Here is a 17,495-nt window from a genome sequence, read left to right on the forward strand (position 1 = left end):
ATATTTAGAACAAACACTGAATATGTCTGTTTTTAAATTCTGACAGCTTCTAAATTTTAATCGTACTTTTTTCCCTTCGTAGGAACTCGTTGAGATGGTAAAAGCAAAGAAAGCTGCTCAAGAACAAGTACTAAATGCAAGTAGAGCCAAGAAATGACCTAATGACAATCTTTATTGTGTGTGCATTTTATAATAAAACTGAAAATACTGTACAAATTTTTATTCTTAAAATTATACTTATGATAATAATTTGAAAGTGTGCTGCTTCTAACATAATTTCTCAGAGCACAAAGATCAACCATTATACAAAGCAATCCTTCAGGGGTCTTATCCTTTGAAAGTATGACACAATATGTCACTCACATTTCCAAAAAATATGTTTATTTTTTATTTAGGAATTGATAGCTTAAAACTTGCAGCTCTCTTAGTTTTATAAATATATATGTTCAAAATATTGTGATTAGGAGCATACTAATCACGAAGCCAGCACATGTTACTGCGAATCCTGTTAAAATCTGGTAGTTGCTCAATGGGACCTAAAGAATTAAAAAGATAGTTAAAACTGAATTAAATTAAGAGAAAAGTACTTGGCCAACTTTCTGCATAGGAGAAAAGGAGTTAGGCTTACCAACAGCAGCAATTGCTGGACTCTTATCATAAATATATTTGTTACATACTTCTCGAACTATCTCAGCATTCACAGCCTGAAATAGAGAAGACACTATCATTCAGAGCTTTTTGTAGTAAAGACAAATTCTATAACTGGAACTTTTTAAAACTAAAGCAAGATTTAGGATACATATTTTAAGCTTTTGTAATAAAGATCTTTTTACACAAGACTCAATAGTATCTCTAAGGTCTACTTACATCAATTCTTGCTTCAAGCTCAGGGATGGGGATTCTTCTATTATAGCATAACATTTGCCTGCCAATATCTTCACAAATTGGAGTTGAACCTGTTTAAAGAGAAGGAAAAACTTAAATATTGGAATATAGATCAGCCAATAAGAAAAAAGAACTTATGTCTTTATTCTTACCATCAAGCTGCAATAACATGTTTGTTTTCAGAAGATTTTTGGCTCGTGCAACTTCACTTTCAGTGACACTTGTACAGAGTCGCATCCTAAAAAATTTGAGAAAAGTGGTATTATCCAATAGTTGGAAAATGTTATGTGTTTTATGAGTTAATGACCTAAAGAAAGATAGGCTATATTCTACATATTACACCACAACATGCAAGTGATTATGATTTGAACTTAGTAAAAAGTTGAAATTACTAATAATCGCAATGCTAAGCAAAAGCTAAAATAATACTGATTATTTTCCCTGGTACTAACTTCTCAAAAATGATGTAAATTTTTAATTGCTCATTAACAGACATTCAATACAATATAAAAATAGGCTGACCACATTTTGAGAAACGCTATAATCATCTTGAGATTTCTCAAATCCCCATCTGTGAGGGTCTGATATGATAGGGGATGGGTCAGTGGGTCAATCATTGGTTTCTCAAAAGAATCAGCTGAGTCTTAACTGAAATCTAATCATTAAATTAATAATTACAACCAAATTGACCAAATGTAGAGAGATGTAAGCCACTTAGAAACAGTGGAGGAAAGGAACCAAAGCTAAATAAAAGTTTTCCAAGAAGCTGTGAGCCTTTCTGCCTGTCTACTATATTAGTTTTTTATTACTACATTTTTCTTTTAGCAATGGTGGCTTCAGATTTACTTTCTTAACACTGCTTTTCCAAGCCACATTACTTTTAGAGGTATTTTCCAAACAACTTCTAGTTGACTTTCAAACTTTTAGGACCTTCTTTCTGAAGTAATCTGCTTCTGAAAGATGAACTTTCTCTAGTATAAATTAGCTTCCCGTGTGGTTTAGAAGAAACACCTGTGATCTTTTAAAACATAGCAACCACCGCTATTGTTTAGTCTAGTTCTCTTAGAAGCTAAAATTATCACCAAAAAATAATCAACAGAGGAAATATGAATTCTAAGTAAGATTTAAATTACTTAAGGTACTGTCTCACCATTCTTTTTGAACAACATGTAGCATGTCTGCAACCGTGGCTGGTTCACAAACCATATAGAGTCCCCATAATCCTGTATCTGTGTAGGAAGTATTGAAAGACTGGAAGCTATGGCAGAGGTTGCCATGACATGTGAGCTGGGCCAGCCTGCTGGATAAATTCTGTAAGGAAAAAAAAAATACTCCAAAAGAACTGTAGGTGTACGTGTCCAAAATACCAGAAAGGAAAATGAGGTATATGGCAAATAGTGAATGCCCTAAAAGGCCAAGTTTCACAGTTTTATCCAGCAGCATCTCAATAATACAGTTAAAATGCAACAAGACTAAGTAAGAATTATACTTATCTCACTAGCCCAATGCATTCTTGGAGAAGTTCATAATGTAAAACTAATGAATCCTGCATCTACTTCTAAAACAATACACTGCTGGGCCGGCCCGTGGCTCACTTGGGAGAGTGCGGTGCTGATAGCACCAAGGCCACGGGTTCGGATCCTATATAGGGATGGCCGGTTAGCTCACTGGCTGAGCACGGTGCTGACAACACCAAGCAAAGGGTTAAGATCCCCTTACCAGTCATCTTTTTAAAAATAAATAAAATAAAACAATACATCGCTGTCCTCAACCCAGTCTGTAGGGCTCTTTACCTATGTATGCTTAAAGAGTCAAAATTAAATTGCATGTGAAGCTTAAGATATTTACATGAAATGTATTTTGGAGAATCTTTTGAGTGCAGACAAATCTATACAATTTATATTTTGAAATGATTTCAGACTTACAGAAGAATTGCAAAAAGTAGCACAAAGAATTCCCTTCATCCAAATTCCCTTAAAAACTATTATCATTTTACCTGTTTGCTTTATCATTCTCTTTTTATGTGTTTTTTGAACTGTTTGAGAGTAAGTTGCAGATATGATGCTTCTTCGCCCCTAAATACTTTAGGGCACACTTCTAAAAAATTTTTCTTACATCACCTCGGTACTATTAAAATTAGGATATTAACACTGATATATATTAATTATATATTATCTAACTCTTCTGTCTTTATTCAAATTTTGCTAATTATTCTACTAATAAACTTTGTGGCAAAGGAAAAAAGAAATTGGTTTTTTCTGGCCCACCCATATACAATCCAGTATCACCTTGTACTTTTAAAGTCAAAATTCTTAGTACAAAACTCCATTTTGCCATTTAAAAAAAGTGGAGGGAGAATTCGTACAGAGAATTATTTAGAAAAACATGATAATCTATTTATTATGGGAAATTACTTCCAAAATCACTTACCATTCCTCCTCCAAAAGAGCGATCCCAGTTGCCAATCAGTGTGTTTGCAACCATGAGACAGATTGTATCTGGATGTGCCCAACCAACAGCTTCAACAGCTATTGCAAGGTGTGCCAAAGGCATCTTGTCATCCCTCACACGAATCTAGTTAAGATAAAGAAAAAAAAAAAAAAACTCTAGTTAAGATTACCATTATGTAACATGTTCCACAAGAAACAAATTCAACAGTCCCATTAATTGCAAAATTAAAATGCTCACCATGACTATATTTTGTTTTTTAGCTATGAGACCTTATTACATCTCTGGGTAGTTTAATCTAGAAGAATTTCATGAATTAAGGAAAAATTACTTTCACCAAAAGATCTCCAATTGAAATACTACAGACAGCCACTGGATGGTTCACCTGGTCAAAAAGGGTTGTATTATTTCATTGGTAGAAATCAATCTTTTGTTTGTCAATCTGAATTTTTCTAAATTTAAACTAATAATTAACATTACAAATTTATTCTATACTGCTAGGCCACGGTTCTATGCAGCTGACAACATGAGATCTCTTTCCAAACACTACTTTCAGCATCATCCTTAATGTGGCACACTAAGTGCCCCTAATGAGGCTTAAAGCTACAGCTGACAACTATCAGATTCCCTGAAAGCTGTGGCTGCAATAGCTACCCCCAGAAATGTAGTTTGGGCAGAACTTAGCCGAGTAAACCTGATGGCGAAATTTGGGGGTTCTTTTTAAATAAAAGATTACTTTTATACCTTACAATATATAAAAGGGCATAATGCCAAAGAAATAGAACAAAAAGACCAAATTATAATACTGCCCTTAAAACCTTACTTCCCTAGGAAAGGAAAACAGGTGGTTAAATAATACAGAATAATAGGAAGGAATGTAAGCAAATGAGTCCATCCTCTTCCCTTTCTCCGTTACAGGTTAATAAGCCTTTGACTCCTTCCATTTTACTATTAGAAATACGCATATTTTGTACACTCATTTATATATACAACACAAGAAACCCAAAAGACTACGTACCAGCTAGGAAGCTTGCCCTACCTCACTTCCTGTGAATCTGCAGGGAGGGAGAGCTGGTATTTCTCCTTTGTGTGTGCACAGAGAGTCACCAAAATGAAACTTTGCTAAATCAAGCAGTTCATCATGGGAAACACCTAAATTGAAGGAAAATAATTGTGTATGTATCTAGCAGCAGTACAATCTGTCAGAAAACTAACTACCAATACTTCAGTTTACAATAAAATCCAGGTGGTATAACATGATATATATTCCACATGAACCATGTGCACTCACCAAAAGCCATTTAAAAGTAAGCTCACAGAGCACACTTATTCCTTGGTGTTAATGATTAATAAGGCTTGAGATTATGCAGCTTTCTCATTCTATAGAGCAACTGACAGTTTTCATCAACATACCAATGTATTCACAGCTAAGACAATAAAACAGCTTGAAAATACCACCTTCCATACAAAATCATATTATATTAAGTTATAAAAAGCTCCAGTTTGCAAACTAGCAAAAAAAGTCAATTTTCAAAAAATTACCTTTTCGGTAGAAAAGACTACAAATATCTCATTTAAAGAAAGCTGGATACACAGATACGCTTCGTTCTCTGAGTGCTGCTATCAGAACTCAGGAACAAAATAGTTTCATCTAAAAAAAAAATTGGGGGGGGGGGGGATGCTGGCCAGTACCGGTATCATCTAAATTTCGGAAATCATCCATAGATATCCAAATGCTCACTACTTGCCATCCAAAACTTAGGAATTTCTTAGATTCTGTACCTCTTAACTATCCATACTTGGGACCCAAGCAGATTCAGCATTGAAGGATTCTTAAACACAAACATAAACTTAAAAAACAAATTAAGGCATGTGCAAATGCTTTAAAAAATACTGCCGTAAGAGTTCTTTAAATGAAACATTCCATTAGAATGTATAAGCACAACTTACACCCATATTTTCCAAACCAATCTGTGGTGTAAAACAATACAGTGTATGATAGTAGGTTGTTTTCATAATCACTATGTAGGAAAGCCACCTTGGATATCTATCCAGAGGATGAGGACACAGCTTATAAAGACCACTGGATTAAAAAGATGCCAGAAGGCCAGAGTAAAAAACTGAACATAAGCTCAATTCTCAGTACCTGACAACAATTGCCTCCACTGTTTTGTTACCTTCACCTACTAATCCTCTGGGTTGGATGTGTCAGATACTTGGCTCCTGCTGCAACACCATCTCTACTTAGGGAAGGGCTCACCAGTTAGCTCAGTTGGTTGGAACATGGTGTTGTAACAAGGGCAAAGGTTTGGATCCCCATACTGGCCAGCCACCAAAAATAAATAAATAAATTGCAGGGGAACCTGTAATTTTTTAAAAAATGAAGCTAGGATACAAAAAATTATTTGGCAAATAAAAGTTATACATCCTGAAGATTAACCTAGAAGAGCTAAATGGTAGCTGAGATAACTCAGACGAGGTCAGCAGAGACTTAAACTAGCTTATTTCATTGAATTTAAGATGTTGTCATTTGTAAGGCACATCTTTTATGTACCAATAAGATAAAATGCTAATTAATCTATGACAGACCATTAACTCTAAGATATTCCAACTTTAGCAATGTCAAATGGAACCCATGAACCAAAATAAAACTATATACCACCAAGAATGACAGAGAGGTCCCCAACGGCTTGGTTATTAAGACCCCATCTAATGAAGTCTTTTTCCCTTTCCAAGGCAGTTTCAAATGTTTAAGCTCCAGTCAGCACCAGTAAAACAATATTACTCAAGAGAATTTCAGACTTCATGCCTGCCATACAAAGGTAACATGATTTAGCTAGGAGCCACAATGAATACACATTTGAGATATTTAACCTTCATTTTCTATCCAGAGCAAAGAGAATTTTAATTTATCATAATTTCTAAAGAGATAAAAATTAAACTTACAAGAACACAAAAGAACCTCTATCTTTGCTTTGCTCTTATATTGAAAGACAGAGAAAGAGAAAACTGGAAACCAATTAAAATGTGCTGTTAGCCTAAATTCAGACTGCCAACAAATCTGGCAGAATCTGATGTGAATTTTTTTTCATTCACTGGCTTCAAACACGTCCCCAAAGAAGCTGCATCCTGATGCCACCTGCATGTTTGAATTCCCATTAAACATTTTCATAGCCCTCTATGTACATCCCCTTCTCAGTAATTAGTAGAGCTATTAAAAGAATGGTTGAACAGATGAAATAACGAATGCACAACATACCCTGTTTGACGTTTGACCAAGGATGAAATTGGTTCTCAAAAAATAATTAAAAATCTCAAGATATTCTCAAACTGTAAAACACTATCCTCAAAGTGCAATTCTCTCGGGCCGGACCCATGGCTCACTCGGGGAGTGCAGCACTCGTAGTGCCGAGGCCACGGCTTCAGATCCTATACAGGGATGGCCAGTGCACTCACTGGCTGAGCGTGGTGCAGAACACACCATGCCGAGGGTGGTGATCCCCTTACCAGTCAAAAAAAACCAAAACAAAAAAGTTTAATTGTCTCCCAGTTCACTCATTTGCCCTTTTCTTGCAAGTAAATTCCATTATGTATGTACATATGTACTGAACAGTTCAGAAGTTTTTCTGTAAATGAAACCTACTAAAAGAAGATAGAGGGAAAGTCTGGTTCCAGTGCTCCACATCCCCCTTACCCAACACACTTAAACAATTTGCTCTGTAAATAAAAATCCTTAGGACATCTCCCAATGAGATCAAACTGATAAAGCACACCACTCCAACTGGACTGTTTAAAACATTTAAAGAAAATAAACTGACAAACCTCCAGCAGCAGCGAGCACTATTCTTGGCCCCTTATAATGTGTGGTTATATAATCCACTAAGTCCTTACGATTTATAGATCTGTAAATTAAATAAATCAATTTTAAAATGAAATAATAAAGCACAGATCTTCGCATAATATACCTGAAATCAAACTGGATCTTAAGTTATTCTAAGAGTTAAAAGCAGTGAATCCTATGATACAGGCAACAAGTATCAAAGAACTTCAACCTTTTTATATCAAGGAAAAAGATTTGATACCACTACTTCTTTATTACAGAAGTAGCTATGAGCCCAGACACCTGGGAGTCAGGTGGTGCTAAACTATATCTAACTACAATTTCATATAGATTATTGGGGGAAAAAATGACTTTTTTTTTGACAGCTGGCCAGTACAGGAATCAAACCCTGGACACTGGTGTTGTCAGCACCACACTCTAACCTACCAAAAAATAACTTTTTAAAACAAACTTTTTGAAAGTCTGTAAATGTTAATTTCCACAACTCATACATTTTTCTCCAGAATAAAAAAATCTAAGAATTATACCTACTTGATATTTTCAGTTGGTCCCAAAATTGTCCGTCCAAGTGCAGTATTTTGATAAGCTGTGGCATGAAGATAATCAAAAACAACTTCTTGTAAATTGGTTTCAACTTCCTGCATCTCTCTAAGGATTACTCCACGTTCACGTTCAATCTCTGCTTGTCCCAATGTGCTGTTCTGTATTATATCAGCAAGAATTTCTACAGCTAATTTAAAATAAAAATAAGAAACACTAAGAATCTTAACTTTCACTATTAAAATCTATTATACCAACATCAGAAACCATGACACTGACCATCACTCAATACTGACTAAATGATTAATCTGAGAGAAGAAAATTTTTCCATACATTCAATATACTAAAAGGTCAATATTAAAATAAAAAATGTAAAATTTAAACCTCTGTGGTACAGAAGAGCTTGGAGAAAAATCCTAAATTTGTCATCATTTTGTAATGGCTCTCTCTACCTGCAGTCACTTCAAAAATGCCATGGAAATCTGCATATTTAATATAGATTGTTCTGTATGAACTTTACAAAGTCGAAAGTTACCAATATTAGACCAAAAACATCTAGCTATGTACAGAAGTTTCATATCACCCAAGTATTTAGTATCCAAGTTCCCACAGCAATGAGACTGCTATATAAAAAAGCAAAGAATCACCATAATCTAAAATAGGATCCCAATGAACAACTTACAGAATTGTGTCCTCTCAAGCCCTAATTTGCAAAAAGCCGTAAGTGGTATGAAAGATGTCATATCAGGCTATTCAGCAATTTTAGGAGGCTGGCCAGTTGGCTCAGCTGGTTAGAGCAGTGTTGATAATACGAAGGTCAAGGATTCAGATCCCCTTACTGGTCAGCCACCAAAAAAAAAAAAGAAATTTTATCAGAAAAGTTATATACCTTTCCAAAAAATAAAAAACTATTTTATTCCTTTTTTTTTTAAAGATGACCGGTAAGGGGATCTTAACCCTTGGCTTGGTGTTGTCAGCACCACGCTCAGCCAGTGAGCAAACCAGCCATCCCTATATAGGATCCGAACCTATGGCCTTGGTGTTATCAGCACCGCACTGTCCTGAGTGAGCCACGGGCTGGCCCTGAAACCTACTTTATTCCTGAAGTATTAGTACATAGTTGCAATCACAATCTAAGTTAAATATAAAATGAACCTGTTTCATTTTTTTTTACCATAAACTTTTGTTCCTTGTTTTAAGTTCACTTTAAGGGGATTTGTCTCAGAACCAATTATGTTCAAATACTGAGAACATGACAAAACAGACTGTTAGACTAAACTGGGACTCAGATCATGACCAACAGGAAAAAATTACCTGTAAAACCAGTAAAACCCATCTGTCCAGACAAGAGAACCAGAATTCGACAAGATGGGAGAAGAAGACAGATGGCAGGACAAGAATTCCTCTGTGAAGATCCTGTCTAGAGTGGTAGTTTCAAAGAGAGGGAGTTCCGTTTTCCTAGCATTTATGTTTTAATCTGGATCTTTATTTCTTTTTAATGTATATTTAAAATTATGTTAGTATAGGGCCGAGCCCGTGGCGCACTCGGTAGAGTGCTGCGCTGGGAGCGCGGCGACGCTCCCGCCGCGGGTTTGGATCCTATATAGGACTGACCGGTGCACTCACTGGCTGAGTGCCGGTCACGAAAAAAAAAAAAAAAAAACGACAAAAAAAAATAAATAAATAAATAAAATAAAATAAAATAAAATTATGTTAGTATAGTAACACATGTATTTAACTTATAAATATACATATTGAGGGTGTATGATCAAGTTTCTTACCACTGAGGATGGATGACTGCAAAAATTTGGAGACCACTAGTCTAAACATCTAATTATTACCTCATATACCAGGGCTTCACCCAGGTGGGCGGATAAAAACCTCAAGCAAATCCCCAAAGTTGAAGCTGCATCAGAGAGCACTTCTACTTGGGATTCCTCGAGGAGCCCCCTCTGCTTTTCCACTCCCACTGGCAGGGGCTCTGTCCTTCCCGGCCAGAAGCTAGGAGGAAGAAGTCTTTTAACTTTTCCTTTCCTTTTCTATTCCTCTTGTTTGCTTTCCCTACTGTTCTGTGTGTAAATAAAAGGGTTGTGCTAGAACAAACTCTTTAAAGAAGCCTGGCCTAGACCTTTCTTCTTCATCTCTAATTAGTCCTGGGGCAAAAACTGTTTCCAAAAAATCATTAAGAATGTTACTACTGGTTTTTGCAACTCACACCAACACACCCTCCATTGTTGTTGTCATTTTTGTTCTTTTTAATGTAAAAGTTAGGGTACTATATTTAATTTATTTTATTTATTTATAGACAGTGGGTTTTTTGTTTTGTTTTGTTGTTGCTTTGACAAACAATTGAATCTGAGTCAGAAGACATGCATTTGAGTCCACAGTAAGCCACTTACTAGCTATGCAATCCTGGTCAAGTCAGAATCTGTGCTTCAATTTCCACAACCGCAAAATGGAGACACCTACCTGATTACTATAGGATCGAATGGATAATATACACACAAAAGAACTTTTAACATTTAAACACTATTAATGAAAATCCATTAGAAATCTAAAATTTCAAAGTTAACTACATCTATACAAGGACTTTAAAGATAACTTCACCAATTAGCTCTAAAACTGCTAAATTTTGTTGTGAAGTCTTCCACTAGGAAAATGTTTCATGTAATAACTTTGCTTTAAAATACTTAAGATAATGGCCGGCCCATGGCTCACTCGAGAGAGTGCGGTGCTGATAACACCAAGGCCACGAGTTCGGATCCTATATAGGGATGGCCGTTTAGCTCACATGGTGCTGAAAACACCGAGCCAAGGGTTAGGATCCCCTTACCAGTATAAAATAAAATACTTAAAATACAATAAACTGCTATACTATGCCAAAATAATCTTATTTCTACAAAATAAAAATAATCTCTATTTTATTGCTTTATAACAACCATCAATAATTTTATAAGTGAACATTTGCTTATTTTGCTCAGGACCAATAGTTTTTGTATCAAACAAGGAATAACCATAATTAAAAATATTTCACTACACAGTTAAAGAAAGGAGGTTTAAATCAAGTGTTAGGGTCCTGTTTTCACAAGTCTTTGGCCTGTAAATATTTGATATAATTTTTCGTATTTGGAGAAAAACATAACAGCTACCCCACCCCTTCACCCAGAGTTTGGTTCATTTTTTCACATTTCTGGGGTTTACTCTTTTATAACAGGGTAGTTTCTGAACCCTTGTGAAAATCACATTATCTGCAGTATAAATAACAACAATACCTCTTGGCAAGTCTTTAGAGAATGCTTTGGCATAATACACAGTCTGCTCCCTCGAAGTATAGGCATTGAGATGAGCACCCATATTTTCAATCTCAAGTTCCAGATCTAATTGGGATCTCTTTTTGGTGCCCTTGAAACAAAAGAAAAATTATGATACCTTCCTTTATCCTTCATCTATTCTAAATACTTCAGATTTAGGAAGGACAATGTCGGGGACAGAATAAGAGGGACGTAAGCCAATGTCAGTCTATCCAGGGCCAAATGTGGTTTCTAAAGTACATTAAGGAGGCTGGCCAGTTAGCTCAGTTGGTTAGAGCACGGTGTAACACCACCAAGGACAAGAGTTCAGATCCCCATAAAGACCAGCCACCAAAAAGAAAAAGGAAATCAAGCTTCAGAAATGGTATATTCAGATGACCCCTGCATCCCGAGAGAAAAAAATCCTTGTTTCAACTTTACAAAGAATTATCAGTAATTCTTTCAGATACTCTCCTGGAAAAATAAAAATAAAACATGCTACACCATACAAGTAGTTTTCCTTGCTTTGAATGAATGAGATTTCATGCTTACTACCTCTTAAAGAGAATTCATTTTTGTAAAATAAGTCTTACAACTTGCCTTGAAAGCCATATGCTCCAGAAAGTGAGCTGTTCCATTATTCTTCTCATTTTCATACCGACTTCCTGCATCAATCCAGAGTCCAACCTTAATGCAATCAAAGAACAAAAAATAAATAAAACCATTTTCTTTATTTCTTTGAAGGAGGAAGGGCAGTCTCCTTCCTTTTTCTGACAAATGCTTTCCAGTCTTAACATTGAGGTTTTCTTGAGCTGCATGAATTGACAGTTCACTCCTATGAACTATGAGATCTTAAAAATTTGATAATCAGTCTACTACAAGATGCTACAAATATCAACCTGCCAGTTTCACTGAGGACCCAGATTCTTAGCCAAACTCATTACTACAGCCAATTAATTAATAACCAAGGTATAAAGAATATCAGAGATTGTCAGAAAACTTAGGTGTAAATCCTGGCTCTCTCATGTATTAGCTCTACGACCTTGGACAAAACCATTTAACTTCTCTGAGCCTGCTTCCTCAGCTACAAAACAGATGTGATAATGCCTACTACAAAGAATTGTTTTAAAGATCAGCAGTCTACAAGAATTGGATGTAGACAGTGAAACAGTACAGGCATATCCACTATGGAAGTACCACTGGAAGAAAGGTTCACAACCCACAGAAACCTGTCAAGGCAAAATAAATGCCACCATTTTTCAACCACCAGCCAACTAAAGAGCTGAAGATTGAAATCAACAATTTGCTCTCTCCCAAATCACAGGTCACTTAGAGAAGTTTGCTTGGAGTCACTTACTGTGCATGTTGACAGCCCAGAGTCTTCAGAAGCCACTCTGAGTCCATTTTCCAAACGTGTTACTCGTGTTTCAGGAACATTCAGAATAACTTGTGTAGAAGCCTGTGTACTTCTCAATCTGTTCCCTCCAAAGTATGAGGGCTGGTTGGGGTAGGGGGTGGAAGAGAGGAAGGAAAACACCTTACTATTCTGATATTAAATGTTGATTAGAAAACCAAATCTATCTCAAACAGACTCTATGAAATACCCTCTCCTCCTTAACTTTGATTTCACTGAGATGCACCTCTTTGCCTGGCCCAGAAACTTCCTTAAGCAATCACTCTCCTAAAGCCAGCAACATGTTTATAAACATACCCTTACCTTACAGAAGATGAGCAGTTACTAACATTACCCAGAGAAAAACAGACTTTATTTCGATACCTCTCCTAGAAATGTTTCAAATTCATTATGGAGAAAACAAGCAGGGGGCGGGGGGGAACTAAGAAAAGAAAAACATAAAAATACAAAATACAAATACAAAAATACCTACACACAAAACAGTAAGGAAACTTAGGTTTTCATTGTTCAAGAAGAGCAACAAGTTTTAAAAAGGGTAGAAAAAGAGTACAGGAAAAAGGACTGATGCTCAAAATAATCTCTTCAGCTGACCGGTTTGTTGACAATAGACTATTCGCCTTTCAGCAGTTTTTCTTTACCTTCATACATGCTGGTACGTCAAAGTGTCACTTTCCTTTGGAGAAAGCTAGAGGCGCTCTTATGAGAAAAAGGCAAATACAGACGCAATTTTACTTTAGCTATCCCAAGGTTCGCTGAGGATGACGCAAAAACAGAACTTCCAGCGGCGACCATTTCCCTTTCTAACCTCTCCAATTTGCAGCCGCTAGGTTTTCAGTGGTCAACATGCACTTTTTATAATGACTTCTCAGTAGCTGAGCTGAGGGGCCGGTAACCAGGGTCATCCCGCACATCACCGGCCAATCACGTAGCGGGTGACTTGGGCCGGGCCAGCCCAGCCCCGGCCAGAGTTAAGCGGCCCCAGACCGCCTGCGGCCGCGCGGCTCCCGGGCGAGGAGGCCCACCCCGACCCGCTGCTGGGATCCGTGCCGCCGACGCCCAGGTCCGCCGCGCCTCCCCGCGCGGCACCCAGCCCAGTGGACGGAAGCTCACCCGCCCGGCGGCGCCTCGGACCAGCAGCCTCTCGGTGAAACCCCAGAGACGCCGCCGCGCCGCAGGAAACAGCCCCGAAGCGGCCGCCGCCATCTCTGCTAGGGACAAGGTGGAGGATGTGCTTCCGGGGTCGTGACCCGAGACCGCAGAGCAGAAGGCGGGCCCCACCTAGTGGCCATGATGGAAATGACACTCCTCGAAGCAGTCGCGGAAGGAATTGGGGCCTGGGGCGTGATGCTGAGCGGTCTTCACCAGCTACTAACACGAGTGAGAGTCTGCATCATCAGTTACCTAGCGATCGCTTACGGCGTGCAAGGCGTGAGTGTCGCGGAGTTAAAGGTAACGTGACGCAACGTATTATCCTGTTGGTGGATGAAATTGATTGGAAAAAGTGGAACAAGATCCATGGCTGACTGTCTTTAAAAGAAGGGTCTAGTGGGAGAGACAGACTTGGTGAGCGGCAGGAAAGGATGCATCAGCGGTGACTCCTATTCACGCTTCAAACCTTTACAGTCTGGCCCATCCCAATCCAGGGAAATATTGTCCTTGGTAAGGTCACTAACTGCTGAAAGATGGACACTTTACAGACCTTATCCTACAGTCCTGTTGGCAGGATCTGACATTATTGGCCTCTCTGAAATTCTCTTTTCTCTTTATATCTTCAAGCTCCGCCTCCTCGTAGTTCCTTCTTCACGTTTTTGGGCTCGTCTTTATTCACACATCCCTTAACGGGATGAAAGTAGGAAGCACTTTTCTAACTATGGGTAGATGCTATTGTGTTCATTTTATAGATTAGAGACTGAAGTAAAATAACTTCCTTAAGGTTCCCCTGCTAATAACAGGCTGTCTAGCTCCAGAGTCTGTGCTCTGCAGCACATGTTGCCCTAAAGGTTGGTGTTCTCCAGGATTCTGGGTCTGGGTTGGGCCTCTTGTCCTACTGCACATTCTCCCTCTGAGTTTCCTCTTCCACCTGAGAACCTGTCTACCCAACCTAGGCCTTTAACTTGAGCTCCAGCCCCACTTAGCCATCTACTACTGGACAACTACACTTGAATATCTCATTGGCACCTCAATATCAACTTGTCCAAGAGGGAATTCACTGTCTTGCCCCTGAATCTCTTCCTATATTTCCAATGCTAAACAGCACATCATACCCCTATTCTCTGGACATCCAAACCAGAAAGCTAGATGTGATCCTTAGCTCCTCCCTTATTTTTTACCTCCACATCCAATTGATACACCCCTTTCCTGCCTTTTCGATTTGCTCCAGTCCCATTGTCACAGTTTTTCACATTGCTACCTATAGGATCTTTTTAGAATACAGTTCTTAGCATGACAGTCTACTGTGGGTTAATGTGCCCCCCAAAAGTTCATGTATTAAAAACTTGACCCGCATTGTAAGAGCATTAAGAGTGTGGGAAATCCAATTATGGTAATTGAAAGGTGAGACCTTTAAGAAGTGATTAGATTGGAAGGACTGTGTCCTGGTGAATGGATTGATCATTCATCGAGTAATGGGTATGGTTCTGATGGCTTTATAAGGAGAGTGAGTGAGAAAGTTAGTTCACTCATACTCAACCCATTCTTATCATGTCATACCCATGTGCCCCCTGTACCGTGGATTCCCCAGCCTCCAAAACTGTATGAAATCATTTTCATTTCTTTATAAATTACCCAGTTTTAGGTATTCTGTTATAAGAAACAGAAATGGACAAATATAGTCCCATTATGAAAAATCCTCTGGTAACTCCCCTCGGTCAGGGTAAAGTAAAGGCTCCTCAGCATGGCAGATAGGGCCCTTCATGATCTAACTCCCACTTATCTTACTGGACTCATCTCTCTACACGCTACCCCCTCGGAATGGTTCACAGGTTCATCCCACAAGGTCCATTATATAATAAAGGATGGCCAAGGTTATTCCCTCATGTTTCTTAAACAAATGTGTATTAACAATCAAGAAATTCAAACATGCGTACATATACACAAAAATATTTAGATATAATCACAAAGCACCTGGAAGAGATTTTTAGCATTTAAAAGATGAGAGATTTTTAGCATTCAAACATGCGTACATATACACAAAAATATTTAGGTATAATCACAAAGCACCTGGAAGAGATTTTTAGCATTTAAAAGATGAGTGGTAAGGGGATCTTAACCCTTGGCTTGGTGTTGTCAGCACCACGCTCAACCAGCGAGCGAAGTGGCCATCGCTATATAGGGATCCGAACCCATGGCCTTGGTGTTATCAGCACCGCACTCTCCCGAGTGAGCCACGGGCCGGCCCTTCAACTTAAAATCAATTTTTAAAATTTGTTAGTGATTATTTCTAGTCAATATCTTAGAACATAAAGCCTACAGAAATTTAGTGAGCCAGAGTGGAGGAAAGAAATCAAAATGCTTGACTGCTACCAACAGGGCTCTATACCCCACCAGTGTCCATTACTGTTATGCCCTCACATACTTGAGTAATACTTGGTACTTGTCCTCTGGATCCTGGTAATCATGCTCAGAAGACAGCATTGATAATAAAAATACTTATTGTATGTTTTTAATATTTCGATATACTTTTGTTTTCATTCCTGTAGAGCACAGAGTTAAAGATTGGACATGGTGGGGGGGTTGCGCAGAGGGACAAGAGAAAGAAGAATATGTGTCAACTGTTATAATTTATTGCAAATAAGAGCCCAAGAAGCTTCTGGGAGTCTGACCATTTGTAAGAACATCTGTAGTGACAACTTTTCACTGCAAAGGATTTTCCAAAGGCTATTGCCTCGTTTCACAGGTAGAATGGTGGATGGAGTTAACGAGGAAAAAAAGAATACAAGTATACACATTTTAATTCAGAAATTAATTTAGAAAACCAGGTAAGAAGCAGAGTAAGGACCTCTAAAAATTCTCTCCATCGGGGAAAAAAAAATGAAACAACTAGTAAACAAAAGTTAGAATCAACATTTTTAGAATGCTAGAAATTAAACAAAAGGCTGCAGCAATCTGAAGAGTGTTTATTCAATAAAAACAGCTAAACTCATAGAAGTAGAGAGTAGAATGATTATTACTAGATGCTGAGGAGGGGGTGTAGGTGGAGAAAAGGAGATGATCAAAGGCTACAAAGTTTCAAGAGGAGTAAGCTTTAGTAATCTATGGTATAGAATAGTGACCACAATAAATAATAATACATTGCATATTTCAAAATTGCTAAAAGAGGAGATTTTAAATGTTTTCACCACCAAAAACGTATGAGAGGTGATATATTTGTTAATTAGACCCTGATTTAATCATTCCACTTTGTAAACACATATCAAAACATCACATTGTCTCCTGTAAATGTATACAATTATTATTTGTCAATTTAAAAATTTTAAAAATCTTCATCTTGTTGAGAATAATGAGCTTTGTAGCATTTTAACCTGCCCTTTTCTAAACCCCTTCCTCCAACTCCCTGGGAGCCTTGAAAACTAGCATTCCACAACCATGATGAAAATCAGCAGCATGGTTTTTTAGATAATTTTAGTTCAGTTGGTTACAGCACAACCTTGTAACACCAAGGTCATGGGTGTAGATCCCTGTACTGGCCAGCCACACACACACACACACACACACACACACACACACACACACACACACACACACACACACACACACACACACACACACACACACACACACACACACACACACACACACACACACACACACACACACACACACACACACACACACACACACACACACACACACAATGATAAAGGATTTTATCTAGAAATATAAAGAACTCTTGCAACTCAATAATGAAAAGGCTAATAACAATGTTTAAATATGAACAAAGGATTCGAATAGACATTTCTCTAAAGAAGGTATACAAATGGTCAATAAGCTCATGGCAGGGTGATCAATATCATTATGAAGGACTGATACGGGCTACAACATGGATGAACCCTGAAAACATCAAGTAAAAGAAGTCAGT

The 17,495-nt window shown here is 37.8% G+C and overlaps 2 protein-coding genes across 4 annotated transcripts in view; one reads left to right on the forward strand and one right to left on the reverse strand.

Moving 5' to 3' along the window:
- The window catches only part of DNAJC2 (DnaJ heat shock protein family (Hsp40) member C2), a 28,467-nt gene extending 28,251 nt beyond the window's left edge, over window positions 1-216 (forward strand). For all 3 annotated transcript variants that reach the window (XM_063099827.1, XM_063099828.1, XM_063099829.1), the window contains one exon: window positions 83-216. In XM_063099827.1, the coding sequence (XP_062955897.1) occupies window positions 83-157 (75 nt within the window). In that variant the 3' untranslated portion in view covers window positions 158-216. The remainder of the gene's footprint in view (window positions 1-82) is intronic.
- On the reverse strand, window positions 165-13,630 carry PMPCB (peptidase, mitochondrial processing subunit beta). The gene is made up of 13 exons (XM_063099830.1): window positions 13,529-13,630; window positions 12,362-12,502; window positions 11,605-11,691; window positions 10,987-11,116; window positions 7,706-7,904; window positions 7,156-7,235; window positions 4,373-4,485; window positions 3,316-3,459; window positions 2,036-2,196; window positions 1,038-1,123; window positions 868-956; window positions 629-704; window positions 165-536 (listed from the first exon to the last, which is right to left on the reverse strand). The coding sequence occupies exons 1-13, from the start codon at window positions 13,619-13,621 to the stop codon at window positions 472-474; spliced, it is 1,464 nt and encodes a 487-aa protein (XP_062955900.1). The 5' UTR covers window positions 13,622-13,630; the 3' UTR covers window positions 165-471.
- Between the last annotated feature and the right edge of the window lie 3,865 nt (window positions 13,631-17,495).

The sequence above is a fragment of the Cynocephalus volans genome, chromosome 6 (genome assembly GCF_027409185.1).
Source record: "Cynocephalus volans isolate mCynVol1 chromosome 6, mCynVol1.pri, whole genome shotgun sequence".
In the NCBI taxonomy this organism is placed as follows: Eukaryota; Metazoa; Chordata; class Mammalia; order Dermoptera; family Cynocephalidae; genus Cynocephalus; species Cynocephalus volans.

Bases quoted from the DNA above. Each gene is read 5' to 3' on its own strand.
- PMPCB (XM_063099830.1), bottom strand. From the start codon at position 13,621: ATGGCGGCGGCCGCTTCGGGGCTGTTTCCTGCGGCGCGGCGGCGTCTC. The intron at 12,503-13,528 runs GTGAGCTTCCGT...TACCCCAACCAG, and splicing joins TCCGAGGCGCCGCCGGGCGG to CCCTCATACTTTGGAGGGAA. The intron at 11,117-11,604 runs GCAAGTTGTAAG...TTTTGTTTCAAG, and splicing joins TGGAGCATATGGCTTTCAAG to GGCACCAAAAAGAGATCCCA.